Below are 20021 nucleotides of genomic sequence, written 5' to 3'. Positions count from 1 at the left end.
TTGATGTTTTGTTTTTCAAGAGATTGAAGTTGAGCCAAGTTTCATCAAATACCATGAGATTCATCTTCAAGTCACCTGACAAACAAATTTAATATAATCTTCTTTTAGTAAAATGACTCCTTGTCTTGGTGAGAATTTTATTTAAATACCGTAAAACTCTCATGGCAGCATCTCAGTGTGCTTGTTGTGGTTCCTGCATGATTTGACTCAAAATGTGAACAAAGTTAATAATTTTTGGGCGACTGATGGTGAGGTAAATAAAGCGTCCTACGAGTATGCCATATTGAGAAGGATCTGAATAAGGTGATCTAGTAGCCAATGATGGCACAAATAAAACCCTATAATTGAGTGAGATTCTCAAATCCCAAACTAAATTCATCCATTCTTCTTCTTAACTACTACTTCTCGTATGCATCCATTTTGTCATGAATTCTTCACTTCTTCATTTTTAACCACGGGAGGTGCTAGTGGAGACTTCGGTTCTTATTGTTTTCCTTCTTTTCCGTGTTGTCTCTTCTAACAATTTGAACCATGTGAGGCCATAATATAACGGCTATTACTTTTTACCATCCTATGAGTTTCTCATGCGTCTAAATACTAAAATCCGAAATATTTCCAAACTGCATAGGGCGTGTGAGAAACTCATAGGATGGAAAAAGAAACAGTCTAATATAATTGTTGGTGTGGACTATGGAGTACCCTTTCATCACTGTTTGGACATAAAATCCAAGAAAAATGAAAAACCTTCGCAATGTCTCATTTGTTGATTCAACACAATTTTGTAAAACCCTTCAATTTCCCCATTTTGAAACTGTGGCCTTTTTGTAGTTTAAACAAAACCATTGGCATGCCATTTATTTTTGCCGAATTTGTAAAATTGGTGAAAACTGAGTTGCGGGACAACGAAATAAGGAGATCAAAATTGCAAACGGGGAAACTAAGAAGACTGAAATTGCTCAAAAAAATGGAGAACTAAAGTTCCAATACTTGGGAGACCAAAAGTGAAGTTATAAGTTATAAATTCATACAGTTTAATTTTACAAATCATAAAAGCTATAATAGAGTGAGATAAACTTGCTTACCGTATATCTCTCTTTTGATCAAACAAGCTTATATTCAATTACAATAAACTACAAACTAGATTGTTGACCATATGAAACAGATCCACGATCAAATGACTTACTGGGGAAACTATTTGAAGGAGAGCTCTGCTCACTAAACCATGGGTCTGGGTCTTGCACCGAAACTGGTGAGCTACTGTTGGGCCTTTCAACTGACTTAAAAGAAATGGGCCCAGTCTCAAGCTTAAGATGGGATTTACCCTTAGGCCCAACATCCTTCAGTGTGGTGGTGCTCCTCAAAGGTTTCTCACTTTCGCTAGAAGAGGAGGAAGAGCAAGAAGACAAGTGATCTATTGAAGCTATAATAGAGTTATTTTCTTCAAAAGAGTTCCATTTATTCAACCTTAGTTGCTCTAACTCAGTTGCCACTTCAGTCATACAAGGTCTCATATCCCTGTGAAATGCAAGACATCTGAATGCCAACTCAGCTACCTTGTGTATGGAAGAAAGTGTCCACCCTTCACTGGTTGCTTGGGAATGAAGAAATATGATTGGGTCTATAATATCATCTAAAAGCCCTTTTCTGATCCTGTCAACAGCAAGAGAAGCCAAATTCACTTCATTATGAGGACGAGAAAAGTCCACTACTTTTAGTCCTGTTATGATCTCAACAAGAACCACACCAAAGCTATATACATCGCTTTTATCAGAAAGGTGATAGTCTTGATGGTATTGTGGGTCAACGTAGCCCGGTGTTCCTTGAGGAGCAGTTGAAACGTGGGAAGCGTGAGATATTTCAGTTATTCCAAGTCTAGAAAGCCCAAAATCTGCTACTTTGGATCCAAAATTTTGGTCCAAAAGTATGTTACTTGATTTTATATCTCTATGGTATATAGGTGGATCAATTGCTGAATGAAGATGTGATATGGCTTGTGCTGTTTCTGTCGCAATTTTGAGTCTAACAGGCCATGAAAGTCCATTTCCTGTCTCTCTTTGCAAATGTTGATTCAGTGTTCCGTTTGACATGAACTCATACACTAAAATTTGTTCTCCATATTCGATGGAACAACCCAACAAACGCACTAAATTGGGGTGACTAACAGAGGAAATGAGCTTGATCTCATTCATGACTTGTTCAATGCTCTCATTATCTCTGTGTTTTATTCTTTTGATGGCAACATATTCATCATTGTAAAGTTTTCCAGAATAAACTGTACCATATGCTCCTGTTCCCAACCTTTGTTTCTCTGAAAAACTATTTGTGGCTTTTTCGATGTCTTTGTAGGGATAGATAGGAACACTGTAATTGTTAGTAGTTTCTGTGAAGCGTCTTTTTGTGCTCTTTGTGACTCTCAATTTGGTGCGACGGCGAAAGTAACAACATACTGAAGCCAGAGTAATCATGAGTGAAACGCCAAAAACAAAACCTGCAAAATAATATAAGCTTGTTGGCATGGTGGTGGTCAACAATATTTCAATTGATGTGATATTTGTTAAATGAGTAAGTTATTCAGTTGCCATGTAATTTCTAAGATAATCTCAAATGGTTTTCGAAACATGAAATAGGCACACACCTCCAATTAAGACGATGAATCTCGTTGTTCCTCCACATCTTCCGGACATGTACTTTGCTGGGTTGCATGTTGATGAGGCTGTGTTACAAGCCAAATTCAAATAACAAAATTAGTATAATTCAGAATTAATAAAAAAAAAACTAGAATTAATTTTGATCCAGTTAAGATTATAGGGCAGAGTTTTGAAACTAGCAAGATAATGGAGAGATGATCTTTAAGCAACTTTTGTTCTCTTCTCTGTTCTTAAATTCAGTCTTAAACAAACTTCTTATATAAGGAAACATGTGGCAGCCATGTGTACATGCTCCAATGATTACACAATTTACACCTAACAAAGCTGGGTATAAAACTCAAGAACTCAACAAGCAAATTCAATTAGATTTCTCTCATAAAAAGTAGTTAGCCATCTCTTTCTATTAAAAATCCATTTCCTCCTCTCGTCTCATCTCATCTCATCAAAACAAAATATCTAATTAATTAAACCCTTTTCATTCCCTTATTTTAGCCAAATACCTAAGTTACACGCAAAAGTAGTTGAGTCGTAAATAGAAGTGGAAATAAGGAATCACGAAACCATGTTTTCAAGGTCTACCCTTGGGTTATTTCCCAAACATAAACTGGACCTTAACCTGTTTAAGTTTTTAACTAATGTAGATCTTTATTTTGATATATTTATTTAACTTGACCTTTTTTAAAGTATCACCTAGTCTAGTCCAACTGCAAAAAACATATATTTTGCATGAATCGGATATCCTCTGCGTGCAATGCAGAAACTAATCCCTTGAGACGGTGGGATCGCAAAGGGTTATTTAGCTCTTATATATAATCAAATATTTATACAAATAAATTTTACACCATGGATGCACGTGAGAATTGAAAAAATAGCCCAAAGCAACACAAATAAGTGTTGTAAAATTCGAAGGCCGATTAGGCCGGTCTGACTAGAAACTATAGGGGTAACTAATTCGGTCTACTAATTGAAACGGTCATGCTATCACAAACCCGGTTAAAACCAAAGAACCAATTATTTTTAGAACTGGTCGGGTTAAAGTTTATTTTATAAATAAATTAGTGCATTTATCCGGCGTTGCACGGGTTAGACATATTCAAGAAGATAAAAAAATTATATGTATGATATCCATAAATAAAATTTATAGCGGATTGGAATAGGATGAATATCTTAATAAATATATCATATTATAAATACTCGTAAATTTATATATGCACATACTGATAAAATTAATTGGATTTAGTAAAAATATTAACACATATATATATAGTAAAATTAACTTTTAGGAATTTGTTGTATTTCTGTTGAGATATTTCTGTTACATAAAATATTAGGAATTCAATGAAAAAGTTAAGTAAAATATTTAATAGATAAAATCAAATGTTTGTTGAGATATTTATGTCAAATCAAATATTGGTTTTGCAAAATAGAAAAATAATAAAATTATTGCGAATATACGTGGAAGTTACACGTGGCATAAAAAACCTTACTTTATATATATACTATTGATTGATGATTTATAGTTGAAGGGTATCATATGTAATTTGTTGAGATATTTTAGTTACATAAGATATTAGAAATTCAATAAAAAAGTTAAGTAAAATATTTAATAGATAAGATCAAAAGTTAGTTGAGATATTTATGTCAAATCAAATATTGCTTTTAAAAATAGAAAAATATTAAAAATATTGCGAATAAACGTGGAAGTGACAAGTGGCATAAAAAAATCTTACTTTATATATATACTATTGATGATTGATAGATTGATGATTTATAGTTGAAGGGTATCATATGTAATTTGTTGAGATATTTCTATTACATAAAATATTATGAATTCAATAAAAAAGTTAAGTAAAATATTTAATAGATAAGATCAAAAAAAAATTGAAGGAGATAAAATCAAAATTTTGTTGAAATGTTTATGTCAAATCAAATATTGATTTTAAAAAATAATAAAAAAATATTACGAATAAACGTAAAAGTGACACGTCGCATAAAAAATCTTACTTTATTATATATATATATATATACTATTGACTTGTTGTCTTAAAAATAAACTTTAACGAGAAAGAAAAAAAAAAAAAAAAAACGAGGTCGCTCATGTTATGTAAATAATTTCAGTGATGGAAAAAATTTCAACCAATGTGGGCAGCGTCTCCCAACGAAATTCAAACATTGATTTGATATGAATCAATCTTGAGACAATTAACATGGCAATATCTTCAATTATCAATTCAATAATGTAATGGACTTGCGTCAATATATATATACACTCAAATGGACTGAAATAAAAGATAGAATTAGCTGAATTTTTTCACGACCAAAAAAAATATAGCGTCACCACCAAAAATAAATTATTTTTTTTGAGAGCAGAATCAATTAAATTTTTTCAATATCAATTGAAAATTTGTTTTAACACTTAAAAATCAATTAAATTCATACTTTTCCCACTTTTATAAATTTGATGTATAAATTCAATTAATTGAAGTCTCTCTAACGATATCTCAGATATAAAGACATTATATAATATACATAAGAGCCGAGTATGAATCGAATTCCTCCTTTTTTTTTGTTAAATAGTCTAGTGGTTAGAGAAATTCAACTTTAAGATGAATAAGTGGAAACCCCAGTCCCTATACAAATTGTGCATTATCTCTTATCAAATTAACTAAGCCATGGGACGAATCAAATTCCTCCCTTATTTCCTTTAAAACTAATATTCTAGCCACCAGACCGAACCAAAAAAAATATTAAAAATTCATTTGAACACTTAAAAATTAACATACCGGCGAAACTTCCCTATCTTGCGGAAAATGAACTCTTTAAATATCCTCTCTTCTTCTTCAAAAAAAAAAAATATATATCCTCTAAAAAAAACTTTTTAAATATTGAGACAGCAAAGGGAAAAAGCGGAATAAAAGGAAGAAAAGTCCATAATGCTCCGAATTATGAAAAGAAAAATTGACCACTTGGTTAATTGATTAGTCATGTTGACTTAAATTCCCGGTAATCATGGGCGCATCTAGCTAAGTAACCCCTTATTTCAGGTCCTCTTTTTCTTTCCATCATCCCTTTATTTGTTTCTGCCGGGTCCAATTTTCCTTCCTTTTCTATTTCTTATCACGGTCAATCTTTTTAAGCCTTTGATTGGGACTTTCATGATTGATACTAAGCTAAAGTGCACTTTTCCCCTTAACTTTTAAAAGTTGTAATTTTAATCTTTACAAAAGCTACAATTTTAACTCCCTAAAATTTAGCCTCTTTACATCTTTGGTCCTTTTGGCCAATTTTGACTTGGTCAACGCTGATTTGGCATGCCGCATGTGTAATTAACTATTTTTTTTAAAAATGCCACAATTTAAATTGTTAATTAAAAAAAATGAAGAAAAAAAATTAAAAGGAAATGAAGAAGGAGAGGCATGTGAGAGGTTCATCAACCTTCTTCATCATCTTCTTAACAGCAGCAACAACATATCTCCTACGCATAACATCGAACACCTTGAGTGCAAACTCATGTTGACAAGAAGCATACATATTTAACAGAGTTATAAACAATTCTACCAGGACCCATATTGGAATTGGAATGAGAACGAAGAAAATGAGAATGTATAGCTTTTTAACAATATCTTTAGTTAAAGCACAAGCTTTAAGAGTGGAAGAGAATGTATAAGAATAAAAGTAGAACAAGAATTTGATCTCATTTTGGCGTATAAAAGAAGAGCTTGGTGAGGCAAGTTGTTGCAGATGAAGCCGGTGATGACGGAGTTCCAGACGACGGTGGAAGGACGAGGAAGAGAATCAACAAGATGAAGAGCGAGATGAGGTTGACCTTCGCGGCAGAGTTTGCTGAGACGTGAACGAATGTTTGTGCTGATTGCTTTGTTCCATTGATTTTGCTTTGGAGGGGTGTGGATTTGATTTGGGGGATGTGTTGTTGAAATGGGAAGAGGAATGATTGGTGAAGTTGTGCGTCATCTCTATTTCAATTTCAATTTTATTCAAATTTTGGGTTAAATCCCTAATTTGGGTTATTGAGATGATTTTCTGGATTTTTTTATGAAGATTGTTGTTGTTGTTGAAAATATTCATGTTGTATTTTCTGAATTTTCTGGGTTTTGGTTGAGAAGAAGATGAAGTTGTTAAGAAAATGAAGGAGAAGATGAATGAGATTAATGTTGCTGGGTTGATAAACCTCACCTCACGTGCCTCTCCTTCTTCCTTTCCTTTTTAATTTTTTTTTTTAATTAACAATTTAAAATGTGGCATTTTTATTTTTTTTAAATGGTTAATTACACATGTGGCATGCCGAATCAGCGTTGACCAAATTAAAATTGGTCAAAATGACCAAAGATGCAAATGAGTTAAATCTTAGGTGGCCAAAATTATAGTTTTTGTACATAGGACCAAAATTACAACTTTTTGAAAGTTAGGGGGAAAAGTGCATTTTAACCTTGATACTAATACTAATTCTTACGGTATGAGTCCATCTTTGCTCCATTTAGCAAGCCTCAGTTTACTCCTTTTTCACTTATGTGTGACATCTGTCAAAAATAAAACTAAAGGCTAGGATTAAAAGATTTACAAAAAGTACTTTTTAATGAAAAACAAAACACAGTTTTCTCTTTTCTATGATAGCTCACGCACGCCTCTTCTTCTTCCTTTCATCATCTTCGTCGCCGCAACCCCTCTCTCTCCATCCACCGCCGGCGTTCTCCCCGTCTGTTCCACACCTCCTCCCACAACTCATCGTCAGACTCGCCGTCACACCATTCACCGCCCACTGTCGCTTCGTCCTTCCAAAACGTCGTCGCTATTGTTTGTGGCAAGGTGTTGTTGTCTTTGAAAATTCAATGGAAATCTTCAAATCATTAAGAAATAGAATTCTTAACAACAAACCCAACTGGTTCGGCTAACAGGGAAAATGTAATGGCATCAATTAACACAAAATTTAGCAAAATCTCTTTCTCTGATTTTAAAACAAATATGACCTGATTTAGTTAGCATATTATAAGATCTGAATTCAGTGTGTGCAGTCATGAAAATCCGAACTTGATGTGGAGAAGAAGGGGATAGCGCCGCCAAAGTATGGACGGAGAAGAGTTGCGGTAGCGGCGACGACGGAGGAAGAGAAAGAGTGTGTACTGTATTTTTTTATTCTTTTTTTCCCAAAAGAGTGTGGACTGTTGTTGCTGTGCATCGGGGAGAAAAATATTTTTCCTAAATCGTTTAATCCTAACCCTTAGTTTTAGTTTTTCCACATATCACACATCCATGATAGTAAATGGGGTAAATGGAGCAAACCTAAATGAAGCAAAGATGGACTCCATTATTATATGTTGTCACAATTTTTTTTTCCCTTTCTTTATCGAGTTCATCTTTGCTCCATTTAACATTCCTCCATTTACTCCTTTCCAATGCATAGATAAATGATATATGTCAAATAAATCCAAGGGTTAATAATAAAATCTTAAAATAGAGACTAATTCATTTGATTCCTCTCATCATCTTCATTGCTGAAACACCAATACCCATCTAGCTTCTTCCACTCATCAATATCCATGGTTGCCTCTCCCTTTTCCTCTCGTCGGTGCCGTCGCCGCCACCCATCACTTTCCTTCCGACAACGGCCGGAAAGTCACCGGAAGCCATGGAGAAGATGTAAAGGATCAAAACTGTATGGATAACATGTTTCTATTCTACATCATCAAACTTTTCAACCAACAACCGAAACTCACACGCCAATTGATGCCTACTTGCTTGCTGATTTATAACTTCAGAATATGATAAATGTACAGAAATCAAATTTTACAGTCTATACTATTTCATTCAGTTCATAAACAAAATGAAGATTTATACAGCACATATGAGATAAAAGGGGTAAATTGAAACTATTCGATCTGTGTACATCTCATCTTCACCCACCCCTAAAAAAATACAATTTGCTAGATTATTATTATTCCAAACAAAATTCTCTTTTTCAGCTTCCAAAAAACAAATCTAGAAGGGTTCCGATCAACAACTCCAGAAAACGGTTATCATCCGGCAACTGTCGGAAGAAAAGAGATGAGCGGCGACGTGTTGGTTAGTGTTGGTTGCGGGATGGTGGAGTTCGCTCATGACGCTGACGGCAACGAAGAATGGTGTGTGAGGCTAGGGAAGAGATACGCCGCTGGTATAGGCGGAGAGGGGTTCCGTCAGCGGCGGCGGCAATGATAATGGGGGAGGAAGATGGAAAGCTATGAGAGAACAGAACACGTGATTGCTTTCTATTTTTTATTACCGGGATCCTTTAACTGTTAGATTTAATTTTGCCATATGTCATTCATCTAAGTCTTAAAATGGAGTAAATTGAGGAAACATAAATTGAGCAAAGATGGACTTTTCTTAGTCATAGACTTTCATTTTTGAGCCGGCAATACAATAAAAAAATGGAATTAAGAATATAACATAAATAGTTAAGATCCGTTGACACCAAATCTCGACCGTCTATTTTATTTGATCAAAGGCTCGTATGTTTCTACATGGTGTGTATCCTTTACCCCAATTACATACTATTATTTTATTAAATTCTTGATGTGCCACACACACCCAGATTCACGATTTCTTCATGGTGTGCACCCTTTCCCCCAATTTCCATATGGTGTGCACCCTTCAATTCCAGATTTTCATGGTGTACACCCTTTCCCCCAATTTCTATATGGTGTGCACCGAGTTTTCAATTACATGTTTTTTAAACATATGGTTATTCGAAGCACAAAGTAGATTCTACTTCTAGATACTGAAATGTCCATGTCCAAAAACTTTGTATACGTGTGATGTAAAATGGAGTAGTTATAAAACAAACTGTGTTCAACACGAGTTACTTCCTATGGACGGTATTCTTTACCAAGAATGTCTCCACGAGCACCTTAAAATACTAATGGAGTGATTTGCAGAAAAGGACTTAAATTTTAAACTAATAAGCTTAGTGTAAACTGTAAACAATTAAATATTAATTCAACAAAGACTAAGATATAAATCTATATATTTTTATATGTCAAAAAAATTAATATATTTATCAAATGAGGACCATAAGTTAGAATTTAGAAATGATTATAACTTTGATTTATTTGTTTATTTTTAGAATTTTTAAACATAAATAAATAAGGATTAAATAACAAGTTTGAATGTCTAATCTCATCTAATGCACTAATAATCTATAGAAACACTGTACGAACACGGACAAAAAGTCAATCCACAGCAACTAAAATTGAAACCATTTCTCAAGATTTTTATTGAAAAATTATTAAAATTTTAGCTGATATGTTAAGAAAAATTATTAATTAAAGAAAAAAATAACTAACCTTTTTTCCGGCAGCCAGTTCCAGCCAAAAAACCATCGCCGACGAACTCTTCATCACACTGACACCGAAACCCAGGCTTTCGATCAATCGGTGATACAATTTTAGTACAATTAGCATGATCAGAACAAAGACACTGATCTCCATGAATCCACCATCCAAGCTCAATCGTAGCTACTTCCAAAGAAATCGCCGAATCCGAACTCTTTCTCAAGTCTTCAATTGATATCGATGACATAAAGTATTTGCATCCAATTCGTTCCAATTTTGTCTCATTCACGAAACGACTCGTAGTATTTTCAAAGTAACAACTCAATTTCCCGCTACCGGCGCCGCCGCAACCGTCAGATTCAGATTCGAATTGACTAGGAAGCAGAGTCTCCGGTATAGAACAAGGCAAGAGATTTTCCGTACAGTTCTGTAACAGAATCACGTTTCCCGAAGTAGGTGCGTGTTTGTGACTGAAGAGTTGGTGAAACGTATCAAATGAACGATTACATTGTGATTCGATGTTTACTATTATACTGTTTGAGTTTACCGATTGGACTGGAAATTCTCCGATGAAGATTTCGCCGTCGACGGTGCAGTTGAGGCGGATTTCGCAACCGGAAGAGAATCCGAATGGGTAAGGGAAGGGTTTGTGTGAACCACATGATTGGTGGCACTCACGGTAATTAACTTGACATGTGATTATAGGGAGAAAGATTAATGATAGTAATAAAAGGAATAGAAGTGGGTGTTCTATGATCATGGCAGAGATTAATTATCTATGGAAGTGTGTTTCTCATTATTATTATTTAAGGTTAATTAAGAAAAAGAAAAGAGACAAAAGAAGAGAGTGTATTGTTGTGGAGGATTTAGAAAAGAAGCAGAAAAATGCATGTGATGAAAGAGGATTAGAGGAATGGGTTTTGATTGGAGAATACGTGTGGATGAAATAAACTTAATCCGTTAAGAAATGTGATTCAAGGATCGGATTTGGGAGATATGTTTTTTGTTTCCACGCCTACTTCTACTTCTATGTTTGTCTTCTTTTCACACTCCTTACTTTACTCCAAAGAGAATACTTTCATGACATTGACTAAATTAAATAATGGCGGAGAATTGGAAAAAGTGGGCACATAATAATGACATGAAAATTTTGTAAGAGTAGTGTTATTTGAACATCAATTTGCTTGACAATTAAATGGACAATCATATTTTTACAAAGAAAAATATGTATTAGCATAAATATCAAAGTAATAGAAAGAGAAAGTAAAAATATAATGTAAGTATGAAAGAGAAAGTTGTACAAAAATTATTAAAAAATGGTTGTACAAATATCATTTCTCATTTTGTAATAATAAACCGTTTGCTATTGACCGTTGAGCAAGTAACATATTTCACCCGTGTGACAATAAAACAAATTTAATACGTGGCGACGGAAGAGCTCTTGGATGAGAAATACAACTCTTTATGGAGAGTTTAAATGTATGCAGTTCGTGCGCATGATATTTGATTTAAACAATAATAGATTCAATATATGGCAAAAGCATTTGCATATGAAATAATTTGAGTTTTTTTAGTTTAACTATTGATTTTAAGTTTGAATTCAATTTTAAAAAAGCACCAACATTAAAACTCTTGAGTGTTTTGCTGTTCACATGGTCTTGATCAATTTGATCCTTTGAGGAGATTAGTATCCACAATTGTGTATAGGATAACTTTTAGGGTGTGTTTGGTTTAGAAGAGAAGTTGTGAAGAGAAAAATAGGTAAGAGAGAGTGAGAAGAGAGAAATATGTGAGAAATAGAGTAGATTTGATGAGTTGTTTGTTATAAGAGAGAGATGAGAGAAATAGAAGAAAAATAAGTGTTAATTATTTATAAAAGTACCAAGATGCCCCTACAATAAAGTGAATAGATTGAAAATATAATATTTTAATGCAAGGGCAATAAATAAACAACAAAGTGAATAGTCTTCTCTCTCTCATTTCTTCTCTATTTTCTTCTCTAAAAGAGAAACCAAAAAGTGATGGATCCTACTACTTTTTAATCTCTCTTTCCTATTTCTCTCCATTCTAAACAAGAGAAAGTTGCTCTCTCTTCCCTCTTTCTCTCTTCTCTCTTTCTCTCTTCCTTATTTCTCTTCAACCAAACAGACCATTAATGTTCATACCCCAAAGCGTAATTGCTGGTTCCGGATGATATGGGTTAAGTTAACATGCTCATCTTAAAAATTTCTAACCTTACTATTTTCATATTACACCAGGAGCATAACACATCTTAGAACATATTATTTACACTAAGCTTGTGGCAGAAGCAACCTCAAAGAGTCTTATGAGGGTGATGGGGACTAACCAATCTGAAAGTAAGCAAGTATGTGTAATGGATCAAATTATAATGAAGACAATTGTTGCTATTGTATTGATTTGAACAATGAATCCAACTCCTAGTGTATAAACTAAGGAGGAATACAACCAATTAGCAAGTAAAATAACTATTGAAAGAAGAACTTAAAGAAATGGTACAAGTAATAAGAGAGGAATTGAGAATGAGAGAGAAGAAGAGTTACATAACACATATTCCATGCTTATTTCTTTGACCTTTCTTATTTCTTATATTTATAAGGGTCTATATTCCTATTTTCTATAATGTCCTTTCTTCTAACTCTAAGACTCATTACAGTATGAGGTCAACAATATTATATTTATCAATGTAAATGTGTCAGTCCGATGTATATTGATATTAATTGTCTTCTTTCCATGTATTTTAATTAACATTTTTTTTTTTGTTTTTTGACGAGAGAAGGATTGGGATTCATAAACATGTATGTTTAGTCAATTAAGTATTTATATTTAACTAGTTTCTATCAATTTGATCCTTATATTTAAGTACTTGTTATCAATTTATTCTCTTTTTGACTCTCATAAGAACTAAAATAGTAAAATTTAACATAGTTAAGGATCTTTTTAAAATATTTTTAATCTTAAGAATTTATTTGAGAGTGCCTTTCAAAGTTATGGATCAATTTAGTGGTTTACTTGTGAAAAATCAATCACAATCACAGGTTGTTATGTAGTTATTCACTTTGCTAAGTTAATATTTTGCATACCTAATTTATCTTAATCAAGAAACATAATTAGACATGGACTGCCGTTTTATTAGAGAACATGTCCATCTTGGCTTCCTCAAGTTTGTTCATCTAAACATAAACCGACCAACTCTTTAACTAAGGTGCGTTTGATTTACTAAAAAATAGAGGATTAGACTTGTATACCTCGTTGATTTACAAATTGATCATGAAACTAGACAAAACAGATGAAAAAACAATAATTATTGTCTTTCACTAAATTATAAGACAACTTTTTCTTCAGAGTACAAACTATCAAAATGAACAAAATAACCTTTATTTACCTCTTTAATCTCCAAGTTGGGAATCCTAGATATTTACCTTCCAACTTGAGGAGTGTATAAAATGTTTGTTAGTTATAACTTAGTTGGGAATCCTCTCAAAAAAAAAAAAATGTTTGTTATAACTTATTTTAACTTTTGATTAATTATAAGTTAGTCCATACAGAGTTTTGATAGGATTTTAAATGGGCCAGCTAATGAATGATCTTTTAAATCAATTTATCTTTAGATTAGATATCGAGTGTAAAAAAAAGATATAAGTTAGTCCAACTTCTGTTAGTTACAAATTAGATTTAGTTGTATATAAAGCTTCTTTGTACAATTGTATTCTTCACTTTTTGACTTTCAATGAAATGATAATAATTTTCTCACAACCTTTCTATTAGTCTATATGTGAGTTTACAAGTTCAAATAGGGGATCAAGAAACTATAGTTCCATTCAAAAAGGTTCTGTGATTTTTGACAACTATCTACCTAACTTGGAAGCAAGCAAATATCGGGCCGACATTATACATCAACACTAACTGCATTCTTTCAAGATATTTGAAAATAATTTGTCAGCTTCTATTCACTATTGTGTCTGTAATACAGTGCTAGCATGCTTTTCCTAAACTTGATTGTTGAGATTTGATGGAGTGTTGATTATTAGTGATTATTTTAGGTCAAACTATATGTACATATATGTTATGCTTGTCGGTATCTTTCAGTTCATCAACCTATGTAACATCGTATGGTAGGCTCTGTCAGCTAATGAGCTCAATCAGAAACAGTCCATGTCTTCATCTCTTACAACAATGGCAAAACCTAACCATGAAACAAACAAAACAAATCCACGCTCATGCTATTGCCAACAACCTCACTCGTTTCTCCTACATCTCCAGCAGAATCCTAGCATTCTTTGCTGCCTCACCGCGTGGCGATTTTCGCTATGCAGAAACTCTCTTCACACACATGCCCAATCCAAATATATTCGATTACAACTCTATAATCACTTCATACACAACAAACTCACAATTCGATAAATCACTCTCTGTTTTCACCAAAATGCTCAACATGAACATTCGCCCCAATTCTCACACCTTCACCACTCTTGTAAAATCATGCGTTACTCTTTCCTCTCTTGAACAAGTCTTCACTCTAACGATGAAGTCGGGGAATTCATCTGATGTGTATTTTGTGAGCTCTGTTATCAATGTGTTTTCAAAACACGGTGCCATACACCTTGCACGTCAAGTGTTTGATGAAAGTTCTAACAGAAATGTTGTTTGTTGGACGAGTCTCGTGAGTGGATATTGTAGTTGTGGTTTGGTTAATGAAGTGAGGGATGTGTTTGACAAAATGCCACAGAGAAATGAAGCGTCGAATAGTGCTATGGTTTCTGGGTATGTTAGGAACAGTTTTTTCAGTGAGGGAGTTCAACTATTCCGGGAGTTGAAGAAGAAGGACAAGGGTCGTGCACGTGTGAAGTTCAATGGGGCTCTTTTGGTGAGTGTTCTTAACGCGTGTACAGTGATGGGTGCTTTTGAAGAAGGGAAATGGATTCATTCTTATGTTGAGGAAAACGGTTTGGAATATGATCTTGAGCTTGGAACTGCACTGATTGATTTCTACGCGAAATGTGGATGGGTGAAGGATGCAGAGAAAGTTTTTGATAAAATGCTTGTTAAAGATGTTGCTACTTGGAGTGCTATGATTTTGGGTTTGGCTATTAATGGGAATAATAAAATGGCACTGGAACTGTTTGAAAAGATGGAGAAGGTTGGACCAAAACCTAATGAGGTTACTTTCGTTGGGGTTCTCACCGCTTGCAATCATAAAAGTTTGTTTGGGGAGTCATCACGGTTATTTGGAATTATGAGTGAAAAATATAACATCACACCATCTATTGAACACTATGGATGCATCGTTGATATTTTGGCTCGAAGCGGACAAGTGAAAAAGGCCTTAATTTTTATTAATAGTATGCATATTGAACCAGATGGAGCCATATGGGGGTCTTTGCTCAATGGATGTTTGATGCATGGTCATTATGAATTAGGACAGAAAGTTGGAAAGTATTTGATAGAGTTCGACCCTGAACATAGCGGTAGGTACGTCCTTTTGGCGAACATGTATGCCAATATGGGTAAGTGGGAAGGTGTTTCTGAGGTAAGAAAACTGATGAAAGATAGGGGAGTGGTGATCGTTTATGGTTGGAGTTTCATTGAAATTGATCAAACCTTACACAAGTTTTCTGCTGATGATAAATGTTGTTTGTATTCAGGAGAAATTTATGAAGTTTTAAGCCACCTAGGAAAGAAAGTTGAGGAATTTTCAGGAGACAAGGATGCTTTTTTTATTTGCAATTTGAATCAAATAACTTGATAGGTAAAGAACTTGTAAATGAATTTTATATGTACATCGACACATTTTCAAGGTAAATGAAAGCAATTTGCAGGATTAGATATTATCAAATTAGTAATAATTCAGCATGTGCTAGTTGACATTGACCCATTTTCAAGGTAAGTCAAGGCTTTATTTTTAGAAGGACTCTTCTCTTTACATCTATGCATTGAAGGTGTCATTATTTCGTCTATAAAGGTGGCTGAAGTGAAATCCTTGTTTATTGCCCCAAACAAACAAAAAAGTATTGAAAATCAGGAAAATGTTATAGCAATCCTGTTGGTGAAATCTAGAATCAAGCCTAACAAGTATTATCCTTAGTCTTGGTGGCACTATTAGGCTACATCTGTTCTATGATAGAGTCTAGCAACATATTGTTTCTTGATGTACTGCAGTTTTATTGATGTGTTTACTGATATTGGAGACATGGCTTTCGTTTCACTGTTTCCGGATAAACTGTAATGATGATGCTGTTTCACTGCCTTCTTGATTTAGTTGATGCAGTTGTGGAATTTTATCTATTATGCTGTACGTATTGGTTGGTGTGCTGCAATATTGTTGGATCGTTTGATATGCTGAAATTCTTCTTAATCTTGTCTGTTATGTTGTATTGGTTGGTTAAGCAGTCAGTCTGTTTTGACATTATAACAGCGGTAAGGTTTGGTTTATCCGATTTTAAACATTCTGCACTGGTTTTTAGTGGAGTATGCTACCCAGAGTTTTGGGTTATAGTTTCTATAAGATACGATTTTGAATATCATGCTGGAGAAGTCTCATCTGATCCTACATCGGTAGCTCCTTCTTTTCAGTTTGTGACCTGTTAAGAGGCTTTGTAAAGCAATCCTATCCTACAGATTCTGAGTATATCATTTCTCATCTGTTTGTAATTGTTGGTTAGTTAGAAATTAGTTTGTGTTAGTTAAACACTTAAACATAGGAAACTTATCTATTATTGTGTTATAACTAACTCTATATAAACTTTGTATATATACTAATATACCTCAGTTTGTGACCTCTTATTAGTCATGTATCATTTTAAAACAAACATCTATTTCTTTTCAACCACATTATCTATTCATTTATAGCAACCTCTGGTCACCCCACACACAAATCCTCATCCCTCCATTTTCTCTTTGAAAGTCCGTCAATTTATTTTTAGATTGGAGATATTTAAATTTTGGACCGTCACCTTCCATTTTTTTGCAACAATAGAAATGTCAAAATTCAACTCTTAGTGATGGAAACAATGTACTGTTAATGAATATCCTAGTAGATGAGATCTTATGAGTTCGGAAGCTTGATATCCGTTGGTATGGACAATACATAATATATGCAGGGTCGAGGGTTCGAATCCAGCCACCACCAAAAAAAAATATGCCCTAAGGTTTTGTAAATTCTATGTAAGATAATTCGATGCCCTAAGGTTTTGTAAATTCTATGTAAGATAATTCGATGCAGTATTGATTTTTTTTTGTTTAATTTGGGTTATTACATATAAAATCATCATGTATACATCATAACTTAATTTAAGATATCGTAAAAAAAAAAAAAAAAAAAAAAAAAAAAAAAAAAAAACTTAATTTAAGATTAAAAATTGAAAGAAAAAAAAAATCATGTGGTGGCCTGTAGGCATTCTCTCTAACATAATATGATGGAGAGTATTAATTACTTCCTCCGTTCCGCAATAGATGACTCATTTGAAAATTTGCAATTTTGATCTAACTTAATTTGACCATATTTTTCTACTAATATACAAAGATAAATAATATCATATAAGATGTCGTTAGATTCGTCTCGATAAGTATTTTCAAAATATCAAATTTTTATAATTTTTTATAACATATTATTCGAGATATTTAAGCTCAAAATTATGCATTAGCATGCGTAATAGAGTCAACCGTGTCATGTATTATGGGACGGAGGAAGGAGGAAGTTGTTTCGTTTAATTTAGGTTTTTTTTTTTTTTGGTCAAGTAATATAGTGGTCAGATTCACACACAATATGTGTAGGGAATTTAGGTTCAAACCAAATTATCCCTGATAGCTACCAACTGAGCCATACTTACGGGACTTAATTTGGGTTTGTTACATATAAAATCAGGTAGCCTTTCATAACTTTTTTGGTCAAGTAATATAGTGGTCAGATTCACACACAATATGTGTAGGGAATCTAGGTTCAAACCAAATTATCCCTGATAGCTACCAACTGAGCCATACTTACGGGACTTAATTTGGGTTTGTTACATATAAAATCAGGTAGCCTTTCATAACTTTATTTAAAAAGTTAAAAAAATATATATATTACGGGACTTAATTTGGGTTTGTTACATATAAAATCAGGTAGCCTTTCATAACTTTATTTAAAAAGTTAAAAAAATATATATATATATTGCAGGCTGTGGGGTTTGAACCCACGCGCACTCAGTGCAGTAGGTCTTAAGTCTACCCCCTTAGACCACTCGGGCAAGCCTGCTTGAGTTGTTTAGAGTTTTCAAAACTTGGATATTATCTAATACTAAAATAGTAAAGGTTAAAGAATACCCATGGTCTTGATTTGAGGGCTACCCTGTTGAATGATATAGCACAAACACTCTGTCTGGATCCGCTGCCTTTATACTGTTGGCTGCATCACATTACAGCATTCCTTGGTTTACTAGTTGCAAAGTCCACACAGGGAATCACTTTTTGCAAAGTCCTAGGAATTCAATTTTCCCAGCTTCTTTCGTGGGAATAAAAAATAGCTAAACTTTGGGTAGAATAAATTATTTATTTCTGGATATATTATTTAAGTTTAAAATTATGCATTAGCATGCGTAATAAGGCCAACTGTGTCAAGTATTGCGGGATAGAGGAAGTAATTTATTTTTGGGTTTATTTGGCTTTTACCTCCTGCCATTTAAGGATTTTTTGGTTTACCCATATGAAGAAAAAAAACTTGGAGATTCCTCCTTGTAAAATAAAGATTCTTTGATTTACACCCCACAGCCAACGGTCAGCATCTGACTGAATAAATTTGATGATTTGACATGCTGAATGTGTAACGTGTGCCGCGGCCTTGACACGTCATAATTTTTTTATTTTTTATTTTTAAAAGAATGTTTGGAAAGTGAAATACCTAAAATACCCTTAATGATAAATTAAAAAAAATTCATTTCTTTTTCTCTCTTCTTCCTTTTCTTCTTCTTTCTCTTCTCTCCCACCTTCTCTGTTTATGTTCTTTCTTTTCTTCTTCCTTCTATTCTCTTTATCAGTCTCTTCTCTCTTCTCTTCTTCCTTCTATTCTCTTTTCAATTACATATTCATCTTCTTCCTCACTCTCGTTTTCAATCTCCTTCTTCTATCATCATTTTTCTCTTCATATTTTTTATCTCTTACTTTTACTCCATCTCCCTTAAATCTCTTTGCTCCCTTGAAATACAAACCCCAAATCAATAACAACAACACAATATCTTCTCAAACCAACAACAACACAACATCAACAACAACCCCAACAACACACAGCAACAACAACACAACAATTTCAAACCTTTGACATAACCTCATTAAAAAAAAATCCATAAATTTTAGAACTTGTAGTTGAACCCATAAATCCATAAAATTTCTAAAAATAAAAACTTAGAACTTGTGAAACTTGAAATTACAGATTGCAATTCCAAAACCCCAAATTTGCAAAACTTAGTAGTTGAACCCAATTTTTTTTCCTAGCAAAACATAGAACTTGGAATTGCAGATCCCAATTCGAAAACCCATAATTTTCTTCAATTTTTTCCAGCACATGGCCGCTGCAGATCCTGAATTTTTTCTTCAATTGTACGCTTCACTTCTCTTCTCTCACGAACCAGAAACACAAGCAAAGTTGAATAAGGAAAATGGTGAGGGAGGAGGAGGGAAGGAAATTGAAGATAAAGAAAGAAAAGAGGGGAAGGGGAATACGAAGATGGAGAAGAAGGAAATCACGCTTCTTCACTTCTTTTCTCCTTTTTAACAATTTATTTTTTTAATTTAATTTTATTTTGATTTTTTAATGACATGTAAATGTTTTAATATAGGCAAAATTACACAAATAGTCCCACAACTTATTTTTTGGTAACTTTTTCGTCCTTTATCTTATTTTTTTTCCGTTTTCGTCCTTTATGTTTTTAAAATGTTTCACTATTACCCTTTAACTAGAATCTGTTACCCATTCCGTTAAAAAAAACAAATCTCGCGTTAACTTCATCTTCTCCAATGTTACATAGGAAGCAACAGAACCATAAAAATCAAT

General features: G+C 33.5%; 2 protein-coding genes and 1 non-coding gene across 3 annotated transcripts; 1 reads left to right on the top strand and 2 right to left on the bottom strand.

The window, feature by feature from the left end:
• Positions 1–952: 952 nt before the first annotated feature.
• Positions 953–11010, bottom strand: LOC11428172 (wall-associated receptor kinase-like 14). The gene is made up of 3 exons (XM_003603671.4): positions 9989–11010; positions 2636–2713; positions 953–2488 (listed from the first exon to the last, which is right to left on the bottom strand). The coding sequence occupies exons 1-3, from the start codon at positions 10734–10736 to the stop codon at positions 1131–1133; spliced, it is 2184 nt and encodes a 727-aa protein (XP_003603719.2). The 5' UTR covers positions 10737–11010; the 3' UTR covers positions 953–1130.
• A 3176-nt stretch (positions 11011–14186) lies between these two features.
• Positions 14187–15740, top strand: LOC11426825 (pentatricopeptide repeat-containing protein At5g66520). The gene has a single exon (XM_024779088.1). The coding sequence runs from the start codon at positions 14187–14189 to the stop codon at positions 15738–15740; it is 1554 nt and encodes a 517-aa protein (XP_024634856.1).
• Positions 15741–18147: 2407 nt separating this feature from the next.
• TRNAL-UAA (transfer RNA leucine (anticodon UAA)) lies at positions 18148–18230 on the bottom strand. The gene has a single exon. It is a non-coding gene; the product is annotated as a tRNA-Leu (tRNA).
• Between the last annotated feature and the right edge of the window lie 1791 nt (positions 18231–20021).

The sequence above is a fragment of the Medicago truncatula genome, chromosome 3 (genome assembly GCF_003473485.1).
Source record: "Medicago truncatula cultivar Jemalong A17 chromosome 3, MtrunA17r5.0-ANR, whole genome shotgun sequence".
NCBI classification, from domain to species: domain Eukaryota; kingdom Viridiplantae; phylum Streptophyta; class Magnoliopsida; order Fabales; family Fabaceae; genus Medicago; species Medicago truncatula.
This window is presented reverse-complemented; position numbering and strand designations above follow the sequence as displayed.

What these genes read in the sequence shown, in the direction of transcription:
- LOC11428172 (XM_003603671.4), bottom strand. Translation starts at nt 10,736, where the DNA reads ATGATCATAGAACACCCACTTCTATTCCTTTTATTACTATCATTAATC. An exon ending in AACTGGCTGCCGGAAAAAAG is followed by an intron (nt 2,714 to 9,988) that starts GTTAGTTATTTT and finishes CTTGTAACACAG; the next exon opens with CCTCATCAACATGCAACCCA. An exon ending in ATTCATCGTCTTAATTGGAG is followed by an intron (nt 2,489 to 2,635) that starts GTGTGTGCCTAT and finishes ATTATTTTGCAG; the next exon opens with GTTTTGTTTTTGGCGTTTCA.
- LOC11426825 (XM_024779088.1), top strand. Translation starts at nt 14,187, where the DNA reads ATGAAACAAACAAAACAAATCCACGCTCATGCTATTGCCAACAACCTC.